Here is a 14786-nt window from a genome sequence, read left to right as displayed (position 1 = left end):
TTTGATCCACATGGACATTTAGAGGAGACAGTCGGCAGGAAGTTTAGGCATGAATACCAAATAGAAGATTTTATGATGAATCTCTTAGATGATCTTGAAGTAAAACGAAAAATGCATTCTAGATTGCCTTTGGATTTCATTAGGAAATGCAGGATTTACAGAGTGGCCGACCAAAGGACAGTGGCAGGCATATCCAATCATCTTATGATCGAGAAAGCAAATCAGTAAGGTTAGATTGGAATGAGCCCAAGGTTGTGGATCTAGATACTTTGATGGCACCAGTCTTGTCTTGTACTCGCAGATGGGTTGACGTACAACATCAGAAGTTGAGAGAGCAAGGCATAGCTATGACTTTCACTTTGGAAGAGAAACCAGCCGAAGGTGGAGCTAGTGTGAGTGAAGGCAATCCTAATCCTAGAAATTCAGGTGAAGGAAACCTTCGATGTGCCAGTGAGGGCAATCTCCATCCAAGAGGTTCGAAGAGAAAAGAAAGATCAGAAAAGAAGGAATCTTCCAAGAGAAAGCAAGTAGCTAACCGAGATCGTTCATCAGGTACATCTTCTAGACCAGAAAAGAGGACACTTCAAGTGGAGGAATCCATGGAGTCGATGGTACAGAACGATGGGCAGGAAGAAGGACAGGCACCACAAGGGTCACCAAATGGATCTCTCCAGGATTACGAGCTAGATGAAGATAAAGAGGACAACGAAATGACATCTCCTCCCAGAGAAGAAGAAATAGTGCATAAAGAGATACAAGTTCAAGAAACAAGATCGGCCATCCCAGATTGGTTGAAGGAAAGATTAACCAAGGTGATCGTAGTAGAGGACGAAGACAATGCAATTGATTTAGAGAGCCTTGTTGGACGCTCACACGAAGTAACAGAGAAGAGGAAGGCTACCAAGATGTCTAAGATGATTCGAGATGAGACTGGATCCAGAAAACTGCAGATAGCTACACCGGCAGTAGACAAATATGAGGGTGAGATCCTAGCAGAGGAATATGATATACAGACATTTGAGCTAGGACCATCCACAGCAGAGCAGACATTGGATGATGCCACCGACTCATTTGAAGCATTGAAGGACAAGCTTAGAGAAGAAATGGAGAAGAATAGAAAGCTTGAGAGGGAGGTCGGTGCATGGAGGACATATTTCAGTCACATCAATGAACCTTTGGGACGTCAGGATCCAGCTAGATCACCAGTGCAGGCACTTCCCCTTCAATCAATCAATGAGGCAGAAAGATTCAGGAATATGGTCCAACGTACAAGTACTTGGATGGATAAATCTCATACAGTTGCCTTAGAGTTTGTAACAAGGATGATGAAGATTATTCATCAAGCTATCCAAGTTCTTGAGATAATCCACAATTTGATGATAACAGTAGCCGCATTTGCTCATACCAAAGACGTTATCATTCCTGTCTTGAAAGTAATTAGACACACATCAAGGAAGGTCTTAACGCAAGAGAAGATCATGGATGGAGGACCTCACAGTTTGCTTCAGTGGTCAACCTTACTCCATATGAAGAGTGTTCTCTTCGAGGACATCAGTGCTAGATGTAGCCAAGTGGAGGAGGTGATCAATCCGATCCAGGACAGAGTATTTGAGGTACTTCGTACCATTCTTGGCGAAAGGATCGAGGTTGAGACAGATGTGGATATGCAAGAATTAGAGGAAAGAATCAAGGTCATCTTTTGCAAGGACGCTAATGTTACAGACGAGCAATATGATCAGATGTTTGCTACCATGCTCCTGATTGAAAGAACAAAGGAACTTGAACCTTCATGGGACGCAGCTCTTCTAGATGCATTCGATCAGGTCATCCACTTGGAAGAGAGTATGAAGAATCTTCTCGAGATTCCAATTGCAGAAATCGAAGGAATCGTGTCAAGATTCATTGCATATGCTAAAAAAGAGAATTGGAAAGGGAATAAGATTCTAGATGAAAGGTTGTTATAGATGACATGACATCTTATTTGTCATTGGTTTATGTCTCCTAGGTTTTTGTGCCAAATTTAATATTTGGCTATGCATTTAATATTGTTCAGTAAAAAGGAGGCCATTTGTAACAAACCCTAATCAGGGTTTAGGTGTCATGATCTTGACCGTTGATCTACTTTCAATCTGGACCTTTCATTGTAATTGAGGATGCTATTTATACCCTCATTTTTCATTTCATTTGTAATCAAGGTTTTTGTAATAGAGAATAGAGATAGTTAAGAGATTAGAGAGATTAGAGTTAGAAGCAATTTTACTTTGTAGCAAGATTGAGTTTGAAGAAAGAAATTCAAACAATTGTTGTACATGATGACTTTGAAATCAATGAAATATTGAAGTTACGGTGTTTTGTTGCAACTTTCTTGGTTATCTTCATGGTTGTTCAATTTACTTGAATCATGCTCAATCAAAGTAGTGTGTTAATTTGAAGGACAAAGTGTGAGACTTGATCTTTGGTAGGATTCGTTTTCCATACCACTAGTTTCTTGCTGATTGTAGGAACGCCTTGTGTGGTCGACTGGATATATTTGAATCACTTTACCTTCAATCATTATTGTATCTTGGATATGTACCTTCGTGGTAGTGTCTTTGATCTTTGATGCATTGAAAATCATTTTATTACCTTAGAAGATCGCATCAATTTCAATTAAGTTGTTATCTTATGGCAATGTTGAAGTTGGTTGAATCTTGCCAAGTCTTGTTCACACTAAGTCATTCTAGGGTTAGACTAGATTAGACTTCTTTCAAAACCCTACTCTTTTGTTATTTTTTTTGAAAAGTTTCTTTAGTTTAGTAAAATCTCGAACTTTCGGAAGCGTAAGACCCCTTGAGGACACAGCAAATCACATCATACCAACTGGTGCTTATCCACACGTAGAGACCCTACTAACCAGAACATTGGAGTCATCCTAACTGATCCTTCATGCGAATCTTCAGCAGTTAGAGGCGTTATTCAAGAGAGGATAAGATGCCTTTGGGTATTTTATTCTGTGTATGATTGTGTACAAAATACACGTCAACAACTTCCTAGTGCATACTCCCTCACCTCCATTGCTCTTATCCACAATCTTCTCTCACTGGATAGGATATCAATATCCGTACACTAAAGAACACCTCAAACAAATTTTGAACATCATTTTTAGAATAGAATTAAAGAAAGCTATGCAACTCTTTATTCCCTAATAGTTACACACAGGAATATATTTAGAAAAAAAAAATTGAAGACATTAAAATGAGAGGAGGGAGTGCACTGCACTTTTACACTCCAATAAAAAGCAGAGCTTGAGTGCATCCCATACAGTTTTGAGTTCTTGTCCCTGTGAATGTAACTGTGGCCAATGTTCAATTGCAAGCTTATCCATTAAGTCCCAGCCACGCTATTTGGTATGATTCAACAAAGAAGCTCACAGATAAAAGAGAGGCAGCAGCCATGTCAGCAGCTCAAAAGTCAAAACTCCATGGTTTCACCATTTCTTTCCATCCCAGTAGCATTTCCTCCAAAAAATTGTTTAACACCTCAGCACCAGTGCATTCAACATCTTTAAAGCAGTAAGAATGATCAAAAAATTCTGAGCTGAAAGGCAACCCAAAGAGCATTGCAAGTGTGTTACAACTTTTTTGCAGGAATGTGTACATAGGCCTATTGGGTCCCAAAACCACAGCTTCACTTCTGAGAACAAAATCTCACTCTCAAGGCCAGGGTTGTTGTCATGAAAGTGCAATCCGATCATCAATAGGTCATGGAGGGTTGAAGGTCAGATCTACGAAAGTGACTTTACTCTCCTGTGCTTTGAGCTCAACTTATACTCAAGAGAGTGTTCCTAGAGGTATACCTAAATAGGTATTGAATCAAACAAAATGGACAACCAAACCCAATTTGCCTTCCTAACCGTAAATATTCTCACTAGGTCAAGAAAGGCTGGCTGCAATAACTCTATATAGCTGATTTGAATGGGCAAACATGACCCACATGAAATGAGTTCATTTAGATTATCTTAGATTTTTAAGGTTAATTCCCTGATTATAATATAGGACCATGAATTCACAATTGATGCTCCTATCTCTAAACTACTAACTAATGTTTTGATGATGTGAAATTGGTCAGGTGGACCCAAGACCTGCACCTCTCCAACAACTAGGCTACAAAGTCACAGATACAGAAAGGAAAAATGATGAAGGAGAAACAAGGAAGAACTGATTTGTGCAAATGCAGCGTCACATTATAGGTATAATGCTTCAAATATATTTATAATCCAAAAGCATACATCCACATTATGAGAACCCATGATTATTACACTGTTTGTAATATCTTAAAATGTTGTCACATTTTCAATGCCCACTGTGATAAAAGGGAACCTTAGTATGAAGTTGGCAACCCCTGAAGATGATGATTATTAATCCAAAAGCATACATCCACATTATGAGAACAGATGATTATTACACTGCTTGTAATATTTTAAAATGTTGTCACATTTTCAAATGCCCAGTGTGATAAAAGGGAACCTCAGTATGAAGTTGGCATTCCCCTGAAGATGTACAAACAATCTGAAGACATTATCTACACAATACCCATTTCATAGTATCCTTCAAGTGTACCACAAATTCATCCTCTTTCTGCAACTAGACAGGGCATGATTAAAGCCCTAGACAAACCCTTGCACCTGCACAATCTCTATCCACCACAAGAGCCAACTCCCTTTTCAAATGACCAAAAACTTATCTTTATAGCCAATTGAGGGCCTGGCCTAATCTGCAACATTTTAGCACCAACAGATCAAGGGCACAGTACCATTCCCACCCAAAATGGGTGCCTCAAATTGAATGGCAATGATTGAAGTGCTGAGGGTAGCCAGGAGAGATCCCCAACATTAATGGCAAGCAAGTGAATGAGTAAACTCAACGACATTACATTTGGCACTCAATTTACATTTAAAATGCTTTTAATATGATGTTGGGTTCCCTTTTACAAATATCACACCTTTTTAAAATGTCTTGACCAAGTCCTTTACATATGTTGGCATATCTTACATGTAGATTGGACCTTTAAAACATTTAATGCATGTCCCTTTTAGATATCGGGCCTGTAGCAACATATAGTATTCAGATGGCCAATTCTAGAGCTCTGTCCATGTACATTTGCAGTTGGATTGCCTATTGGCACTGTGAAAGAGGTTTGAGACTTGATGAATCCTTCGAAAAACACTACATGTAATTTTTATCAGCACATTGGGTAGGTTATGAACTGCCTCAAAACACCCAACACCAACTATGAACTCTTCAAAGACCAATTGGCCTTCCTTTGTCTTCACCAAGCACTTCACATGTTCTCTTACTTTACTTTGTATGTCAATGTTTTGGGGGAGGTTCTAGAACCACTCCAAAATGTCGACAAGCACTAAACAGAACAACTTTGAGGCCTAGATGGGGTTTTACAATTAGGGCAAAAGCTCGACAATAAAAATTTTCACATAAAAACACCCCATGCCTTTTCTCTTCTGCTCTCGACAAATCCTAGCAGCATCCAACCCTATATCAGCAACCACATGTGGTTCTAGAACGACCTCAAATCTCTGCCATGCAAATCAATACCTTTTCTTCCTCTTGTCAAAGATTTTAATAGGGAATATAATTGAGCTGGGATTTGGAGATGGTTCTAAACCCATTGGAAACTGCTGACAAACACAATACTTGCACCCTTTTCCCATTCCTTTGATTGCTGACGAACCTATCGGCAATCAAACCATTTTTAGTAAACTGGGCTGATTCTAGAACCACCCCCAAATCTGACACTAATGCTCACCAATTTCTTTATTCCGCCCATCCCTCTCTTTGAACATTTTGACACTTTGGAGAGAAATTAGAACCTTTTCAACACTTGGGGTAGGTTATAGAACCACCCAAAATACTCAATAACCAACGGTCAAATCCAGAAATTAATTAGCAATACTCAATAACCGCTAAAAGAAAATGCCTCCTCTTCAATAGCACTTAAACCTATTTTGAGAACCCCAAGTGGTTAGCAAACCACTCTGTAGTGCTGACAGATACTACAGAGCATTGTCTTTGCACTTGTCTGTCAAGAACAGTATTCAACTCACAAACCATGGCAAACTGTTGACAAACACAAAGTTTGTGTTTGTTGGAACTTTGGAGGTTCAGAAGTCCTTAGCATCTCCAATATAACTGTGATTTTCAAACAAAGGGAAAAGTTGATAGACAGAGGCCAATGTCAAGGATTTGAGAGGAGATAAGAACTCGACCCCCAATCCCGACAAACAAGATAAAGCCCTCCCCAACCAACACACAAATATAGAATGAAAGGACTTTAAACAAAGATTTCACAAACATTTTACAATGCCCTAATAGTCCCACAACAAGGAAAATGAAGTTAAAACTTCAGTACTCAGCAATCGTTGATTCTTTTTATCTAATGGTTTTCCAAAGTTGTGTCTAGATAAAAAGCAACCATTGATTTCCATACTCTAATAGCTGGCAGAAGCTGGAAAGTTTGGAGGCTTCAATAGCACGTGGTGCCACCAACTATTGATTTCCACTCATCCAATGGATAATAGGATGTTTCTATCCTTTGCAAAGAGAGAATTAAGTGAAACCATAAAATGTGAACAGTTGATTTCCCTTGTCCAATTTTTGGTGGAGAATTTTAATGCTTGCAAGGGAATATAGCATAAGAGGAGCACTATTGGCTGCAAGATGCTGACTTGGCAAAGTGGGGCCAATGACAAATATTTTGATCAAATGCTTTGACACTGTTTAAATAAATAAGAAATCCAGCACATACTATTTCATTGCCTCTCTTGAATAGAAGTAAATGGGCTCAGAGGTAAAGTGAAAACAAAGGCAAACCATAAGATACACATGGGTAAAAGCAAGGTGAGTTCACAAAGAAGTAAAAATCAGAGTAAAGTCACGGATTACGAAATATTAACTTTGGAGTATTATTTAAAAGGAGATGATATTACAAGTAAGAAGGTTATAAAAGCCCATTGTTTTGCTATTAATTAAATTATCGTGCAAAATTAAATGAAGTCACAAGTTAAAATGTTATCTTCAATATTATAGTTTGAAAATTAAAATGGCAATGTTAAAGTTATAATGGCAAGAGTGCTCACATGATTAAATTAACCCAAATGTTGAAGGTGAAATATTTGAAGCTAATGTTTTATGGAGAGAGAACCCAGAGATAAATATTTAAACTAGCCTTAATATAAAAAAGAGAAAACCTAAGGGCAATAAAGAAAAAAGAGTCGGTATGAGAAATATTTTAGGGTTCTAGTTGCAAGTGATAAGTAGGCAGTTGAGTGCACACAACCTCTATTGCAGCAGTGACAAGAACTTGGAATATTAAGTTTGCAGAAAAACCATTTATTGTTTGCATATCAAATTCCTTTTTAGACAGAGAGTTTACTGGCTTAGTCAGTGGGCAGTTTCCTTTATTCATTTCACAGACTATGGAGGCAACCATTATTGTCAGACACATGAATCAAATCTTCCCATGAAATAATTGTTGCAGGCTATAGGATTCTCTCTCTCTCTCTCTCTCTCTAGGTTATATATTGTATTGAGCTCTTTTGATTTTTTGGGGCAAAACTCTGCCCTTTTCATAGCAGATTTGAACCTATGGGCAGACATTTTATGTTATTTTCAGACTTCTGATAGTTGTATAGCTATGTATCTTTTCTTCCTTGTATTTGCTTGACATTGTGTTATTTCTAATAAATAAAATGCTTCATTCTCTGTGTTTATTCATTATGCGAGGGAATCTTTTCTCTCTAATTTTGATTTGCATCCAGGTGGCCTTGGCTTATGTGTTTAGGATTTGCCGATTTCTCATGAGCAGTTTCTAACCTTCTATAGGTTGATGACCATCTTTTATTTCTTGCCTTTCATTGTTGCACGTGTCTTCTCATCTTTGTTGACTATTAAATAATGTGTTGTAATACTTGTGTTATAGAAAGCCTTTTTTAATCTTGGTCCACCACCTCTATTGGTTGGAATTTATTTTCATATATATCTCTCTTTACTGTTTTCCCCTGCAAGTGGATAGTGAGAGTTACATTGAAAATCTTACAAAGAGAGAGCCTTATCCTAGTGGTCATCATGTGTCTCGATGTTAACCTTTCACAGGACTTTCAGTTGCTGTGCTCCTTGTGTGGCATGAGTATGCACCTACTGCTTCATCAAGTGGTTGCAATATCAAAGCATCGACAAGGAAGATAATTGTCTTGAATCCTTGATCCTTACCAAAACCTTTTATAGGAGACAAATAGGAAAAAAAAGGGAACATTGGGAACTACAGCAACCAAGAGAACCCAGAAGGTAATTGCATCAATGAAAGGGTACTCAAGATAATTCTTATTTATAAGTTCTACAAGGCTAACAAAAACATTACATAAGGATTTGGAAGCATTAATTAAGCAAAAAAATTTTATTAAACCTTTTGAAAGAGACCATAAAAATTTCAATGTGTCAATAAAAATTAAATGTGTCACCTTACACCATGATGGGCTAGCACTTGACTTATTACAATGATTGAACGAATAAAATAGACAAGGACACTACATAAAATAAAGGCAATCACATATACAGTTTGTCCTTAATTGGCTCAAGCAAAGAATTGCACCTATTTTATACAATTGAAATTTAAAAATTAGTTTTTAAATGCATGAATTTAATTTTTCACTTTGTATTATACACTCAGACTCGTCATGTCCTTTCACACTAATGTAAAGCATTTAATAACATCCATATTACTCTGTGTCCTCCAAAATGGATCAGTAATGTTGAAAAAATAAAAATTAAAAACAATATTCCGCAGGCCACCATTATGCTACCATGTTAAGAAGGTACAGTAAGGGAGATTTCATTTTGATATGAGAAAGCATTCTGTATGGCCATCTTGAGTGATATGATGAAAAAGATACCATGTGAAGCAGCTATAGCAACATAGATTCCATTTTAGGATAAAATAGCAATTGATATACCAAGTTGTGATGCCATCTTGGGTGAAATAGTTAATGAGATACCATTTTGAGCTGGCATAGCTAAGAAAACGCCATGTTGAGCTGGTATGGTGACAAAATACCATGTTGACATGATCTAGCAACAAAGTTTTCATCTTGGGAAGTCATACCAGGACAGCAATGGTTATGCCATGTGGTGAAGCCACAAGATGGGATAATAGTAAAGATAACATTTTTAGAGGCCATTTTAAGATGGTCTAGTAGCTGAGATACCATGTTGAGAAGCAAAGCTAGATTCATAGCTTCAACCAGGAAAAAGGGGACAATGTATAACCGTATAAGCCTGCATTGATTGTCCTAAATGGAAAAGTTGCTAGGGCACAACCATCAACAAGATATTTTAACCTCCTAAACAAATTTGAAAAAAGGTCAAGGATACAAAAGAATGGAAAGAACATTTATGTAAAGCATACATATTTGAAGAGTGAACGTACGTTTGACAAAGTTTCCAGGATAAGGACGGCAAGAAAAGCAGGCATGTGTTTTGGGGACAAGAGTACTTTTGGGGGCAAGGGGGAGGGAGCAGAAAAGGATGGCAATACATAGATATCAAATATGAACAAGGAAAAGTTTACATAATTAAATTCAAAATGTAAGATATTTAAACAAATTATACCCTGTAGATACAACCATAGTAAAAATACCAGTGGCTGACTGCCAACCCATGAGCAAGAAATGCTTGACAACTTACTTGCCTAGCAACCTACTGACCCAACAACTTGCTGTGAAAATTGCCAAAACTCGCAAGTGCCTACAATGAGTAAATTAAAATACCAAAATAACGTCATCCTTTTTTCCATATTGTTCTTTATTCTTCTGATCTAGCCTTCTGACTCTAATTTCATCACTATCCAGTTACTTTGAAGTGATCCTCAACTGATTCAACACATTTATTGAATGGATATGAAAGATATCAATAAGTAAATGTTATTTTATTTTCTCAACTTACGTTGTTATTTGTTTTTTCATTCATTAAAATTTTGTTCTAGCACTTCTAGCCTCTAGGGTTTTAATCTGTTTTCTTTTTCTTTTTCCATTTCTGGCTTTCACCCAGATCTAGAGTTTGAAACTTTTTAACTTGAAACTCAATTTTTTTATTTTTTTTTGCTAAGGTTTCCAACTTTGCAGATAGAGATGGTACCCTTAGATAGCCATAGTAGTTGCAAGTCTAAGGACCCTTACTAGAAATCATGCCAAAGAGGGTTCAAAACCAAGAATGGTGGTATGCAATCATTGTGACTCCAATTAAGGAGACATCAATCATCTCAAGTATCAACTTAAATGAATCTCTGACCAAAGTGTGCAATTGTGTATTTCAGGGCAACCCAAAGGTTATATATAAAGCTCTCTTTGCTAATTGTGAGGAAAATACAAAAGAAGAGGGCAGCTGAGGCAATTTAAGCTATGATGAATTCTACTCTTGATTTAGATAATGAATTAGTACTCTTAACTTAGGCTTGTTTGTTCCTTATAGTACTCAAGGTGAAAAACCTTCACTCAAAGGTACTGTTTGGAACCAAAAAAGGGTTAGTGAAGCAAGGTTGGCAACCACATTTTTTTGGTATTCTAACAACTTACCATTCCGTTTGCAAGGAGCCCATATTAGGAGTTGTTTGTCAATGCATTAACTATTGCTGGGAAGGGTTCAAGACACCTGATCTGCATTATTTGTGTGATCTTGTTAAAGAAAGTCGCCAATGTGAACATCAGATGCCAAGAGAGTACACTCAATCACAACAAGAAACACCAATGGAAGAATTTTCTTGTGACTGAGGGTGAGGAGGAGTTGGTAGGATTCCTATAGTAGAATCAGATGCCCACAGAATATGCTTAACACCAGCAAAAGAACTACGACCAAAATATGCAGAGAAATGCCAAGAATGCAGCAAACTGAAATCATTTGTTTAACGAGGCTACTATCAATTAGAAAATCATTTCTACTTAACAAGGTGACATTCTGTGTAATTTGCAGAATTTTAACAAAATGGAGATTTTATTAAAATTCAACTATAGTGAAATGTTCACTACAACTATGTGCACAGTACAATGGTTTGCCTATTAGCTGTTTGCAAAAAGGTACCAAGTTTGAGTCCTATAGTGGATGTTGTTGTGTTCGTTGAGTTGGACCTCGGTGGATGAAGTGCTTTGATGTATGGTGATGAGGTGCACTGTTTGTGGCCTCAACAGCTAGGGCAGGCTAATCACCAGACTTTACAATCAAATTATATATCACTACACCTATGTCTTATTTGACAGCCCTCGTCAATAAATTCATTAAGTATGTAAATCTCAACAATAGGAATAATAGGAAAATCACTGAGGAACAGCAAGTGTAAGAGAGTAATATTCAGAAGAGGATAAGCAGGTATTATTCAAGCTGTAATACATTATTGTCATCTAGTATAATATATGCATATAAATTAGAAAGTAGGCAACTGTGCAATAAACTTTCCGCCAAGCCTTTCCATATCATTTGCTTTTATTAAATTTGCATGATAAATTGTAACAGCTACTGACCCAAACCGAAAAGGTGGGAAATCACGCAGTGGAGTTCGCATATCCAAAGCAATAGGAGAGTCCTCAGATGCCTCCCACTCCCGTCCAAGGGGATGCTCTTGTGGATCAACTCTCTCCATGGCAACTTTGCTGCAGCTAGTGGCAACTGCAGTATCTCTACCTATTCTGCAATGTAAATTCTGCTCTTCAATTCTTGGTGTTTGATCTGAATGAATTGGAATGCTATTGCCAGTTCCCTGACCTAGTCCCACGGCTGCTGTCAAGCCATCTCTAGGTAAATCTATTTCTCCAAAGTCAACCCTTCCTTCTGATTGCTCATTTGCCAAGTTGTGCTGGTTATTCCTACCCCCCAATCCATAAGGAACACGGGAAAATACTACCCGTGTTGGAGGCCAAGTTGCCTCTGGAGGACCAAAGGTAGATCCTCTACCAATTCCTGCAAGACCATCTACAGCTCCTCTTACACGTACACGTACTGGTACAGGGGACCCATTTGTTGCTCCTGTTGCATCTCCTGCATATATATTTCCTACCATTCCAGCTCCACTATTTCTTTGCTGATCATCCCTGTAAAAACTGTCATTAGTTCGACCCTGTGAAAACAAAAAAGTGTGCCTGCACGTGCAAAGCTGGCTTGTGAGGCAGCAAGTCTTGCATGTGTCAGCGGCTATTGCTAGGACTCTCTGTCTCAGAAGCATCTGCATGAAGAAAAATTAGAAGCCTTTTAGTACTTTCCATATGCATAGGCCACAGAATTGAATAAGTACTTATCACATCTTTAAATTGCTTATCAAGATTGAAGGTGAAGACAAAATTCCCACCTGTAACCACAGACCATCATACACTGATTTACACAAGAAAGCTAATTCTTCCAGCTGCCGCCGCACATCAAGCATTCCTTCAAAGGTCATGTGGCAGTACAGAATACGACCACCTTCAAAAATACTAAAAAGTGAATCAAGTTTTTCAGTGTCACTAAAATCACTTTCCTTAGGACAAGCTTTTATCTGTTTTGTTTCTACAACTCTTCCACCCCATGATGGTGTAAGGCTTGAACCATACCTTCCCCACTCATTGGGAAAAGCTCTGTTGAATGAAGTGAACTTTGATGATGAGCACTGCTGTGATTGATCCTTAGAAAGTGACATTTTATGAGCTTCTTTACATGCAGATTCCTCTGTATTTGAGCTATAATCTCTAGTTCTGGTTGATTCTATGGCCTTCTTTGATGATGAACACTGCAGAGGTTGATCCTTAGAAAGTGATATTTTATGAAATTCTTTACATACAGATTCCTCAATGCCTGTGCTATAATCTCTAGTTCTGCTTGATTCAACAGCCTTCCACATTCTGCTATGAGGTTTGCATATGCCAGTCTCTATTTTTGATTTATTAGCTGAACCATTCTTTCCATTTCTGTGACCACATACTATTCCTGCATTCAGGGAAGAATAGCCCCCCTGGTTTATAAATGCATGTTTTTCTTCGCATTCCTCTGTAAATTGAAAATCTACCACAGAATCAGCCAGCTCAACAAGTATTTCAAGTGCAATTTGATGATTTTCAAAGTTTTTATATGTACAAATCTGTTCTGGATCTGCTTGAAATTGTGATTTGTGTTCTAACTTATCATTTACTTGTTCTCTTTGGATGACCACCTCTCTCATAACTGTAAAATCTTTAGGCAAATTACTTGCCTCTACTGTGTTTGACAAATGGGAATTATGAATTTCCAGTAAACCACCCTTCACAAGAAGTATGCTTAATGCAAGCTCAAACCTGAACGATGGTTAAAAGTTAAACCCATTAATCCAGAAAAGTACATTTTTAGCAACAATCATTTTCTCGAAATAGTAGCAAACATGGAAGAAAATTGCCATTACCTCTTCTCTTCATTTGGCACCCATAATTGATCAGATGTCAAAAGAGTGCAGAGTGTCTGAGCGGACAGTTTAGGAAGAGTCTGCACAGCAAATGTTTCATATATAAACAATTTTGCCATAAATAAACTCTGACGAAGGCTATGAAGGACAAAAATAATCTTCATCCCAATAAGAAACAAACCAAGCTAAAAACAATGTTTTCAAAGGACATACAATATAAAATGACTCAATTCCAGTTGATTGCCACATCCAAAAGATTCTTAACTAAAGCTCTCCATATGTACTAATGCCACATAAATCTTCACAATAAAGCCAACAAGGACAGAAGTCGAAAGTTACAAAAAACCAATGTATTAGCATTTTGATTTATCCATTTCAGGACAGCACAAAATGGAACAGTGTGTAAGGATTAACCTCTTATTCAAATTGGAAGGGAAACTCCCTTGAAATGAAACAAAACTAACCCTAAAACTTTTGGGGACAATCTTTAGTTTTCAGTATACAAATAGCATAAAACAGACAACTCTCTTTTTGTTTTTGGATATGAGCACAAGCCTAATCAACACTTCCATGCAAGAGGAGAATTTCTATGATTATCTATTGACTTGAGTAAACCATATAGAAACTATCAATCGCTCACTCTTTCTAGCTAAAAGAAGGGCCCAAAAAGCATGAGTACAACGCAAGGATTGAATTGGATACACACATACAAGATGTTATGAATCAAATATGGAGATTCACACACAAAGCTAATAAACCCAAAACAATGAAGGCTGCAATGGATAGCTTGCCAAAATTAGCAAACAGTATTTAACTCAAACTCACAAGATCACATAAGTGAGTTTGAAATTGAACAGCAAGTAGGTATAAAATTACTATTGGCTAAAAATCTAAGCACCCTCAAGTACTTATTTTTAAAATTGTACAATGATTTGCATGCTCAATCTTTGCAATTTATTCAAGATAAATTAAAAAATAAACTACTAAGTCTCTATGGTAAAAATAGTTTCCTTGCACACAAAGGAAACCTCAAATATCAAATTGTCTAAATATAAAGTTTAGAAGTTTATCTAAAAATAGCCATGATCTATAATAGCTACTCAAAGACACTGATCAGCATAGCCGCAGCATCCTGAGTACCCTACACCCTCTGGAACAAGTCAATGAACCTCTGAACTTGTGATTATTCCTAAAGCAACAGTAAAGAGTCCATATGGAAGACTTCGACCTCGAGGATGTTCTCACTTCTCATCAACAAAGTATCAACTTCAACTTTTCCTTTTTTCTACCGTTTGAGAGCCAACTTATCCATTCTGGCTAGACTCTAGACTTTGTGCTCTACT

The 14786-nt window shown here is 37.4% G+C and overlaps 1 protein-coding gene across 4 annotated transcripts in view; it reads right to left on the bottom strand.

The window, feature by feature from the left end:
• The window catches only part of LOC131061329 (uncharacterized), a 145544-nt gene that overhangs the window by 31963 nt on the left and 98795 nt on the right, over positions 1–14786 (bottom strand). For all 4 annotated transcript variants that reach the window (XM_057994969.2, XM_057994972.2, XM_057994970.2 and 1 more), the window contains 3 exons: positions 13444–13523; positions 12382–13339; positions 11561–12258 (listed from right to left, as the gene is read on the bottom strand). In XM_057994969.2, the coding sequence (XP_057850952.1) occupies positions 11561–12258; positions 12382–13339; positions 13444–13523 (1736 nt within the window). The remainder of the gene's footprint in view (positions 1–11560; positions 12259–12381; positions 13340–13443; positions 13524–14786) is intronic.

Source organism: Cryptomeria japonica, chromosome 11 (assembly GCF_030272615.1).
Source record: "Cryptomeria japonica chromosome 11, Sugi_1.0, whole genome shotgun sequence".
NCBI lineage: Eukaryota > Viridiplantae > Streptophyta > Pinopsida > Cupressales > Cupressaceae > Cryptomeria > Cryptomeria japonica.
The sequence above is the reverse complement of the archived record's forward strand: the minus strand, read 5'-3'. Positions and strand labels throughout refer to the sequence as shown.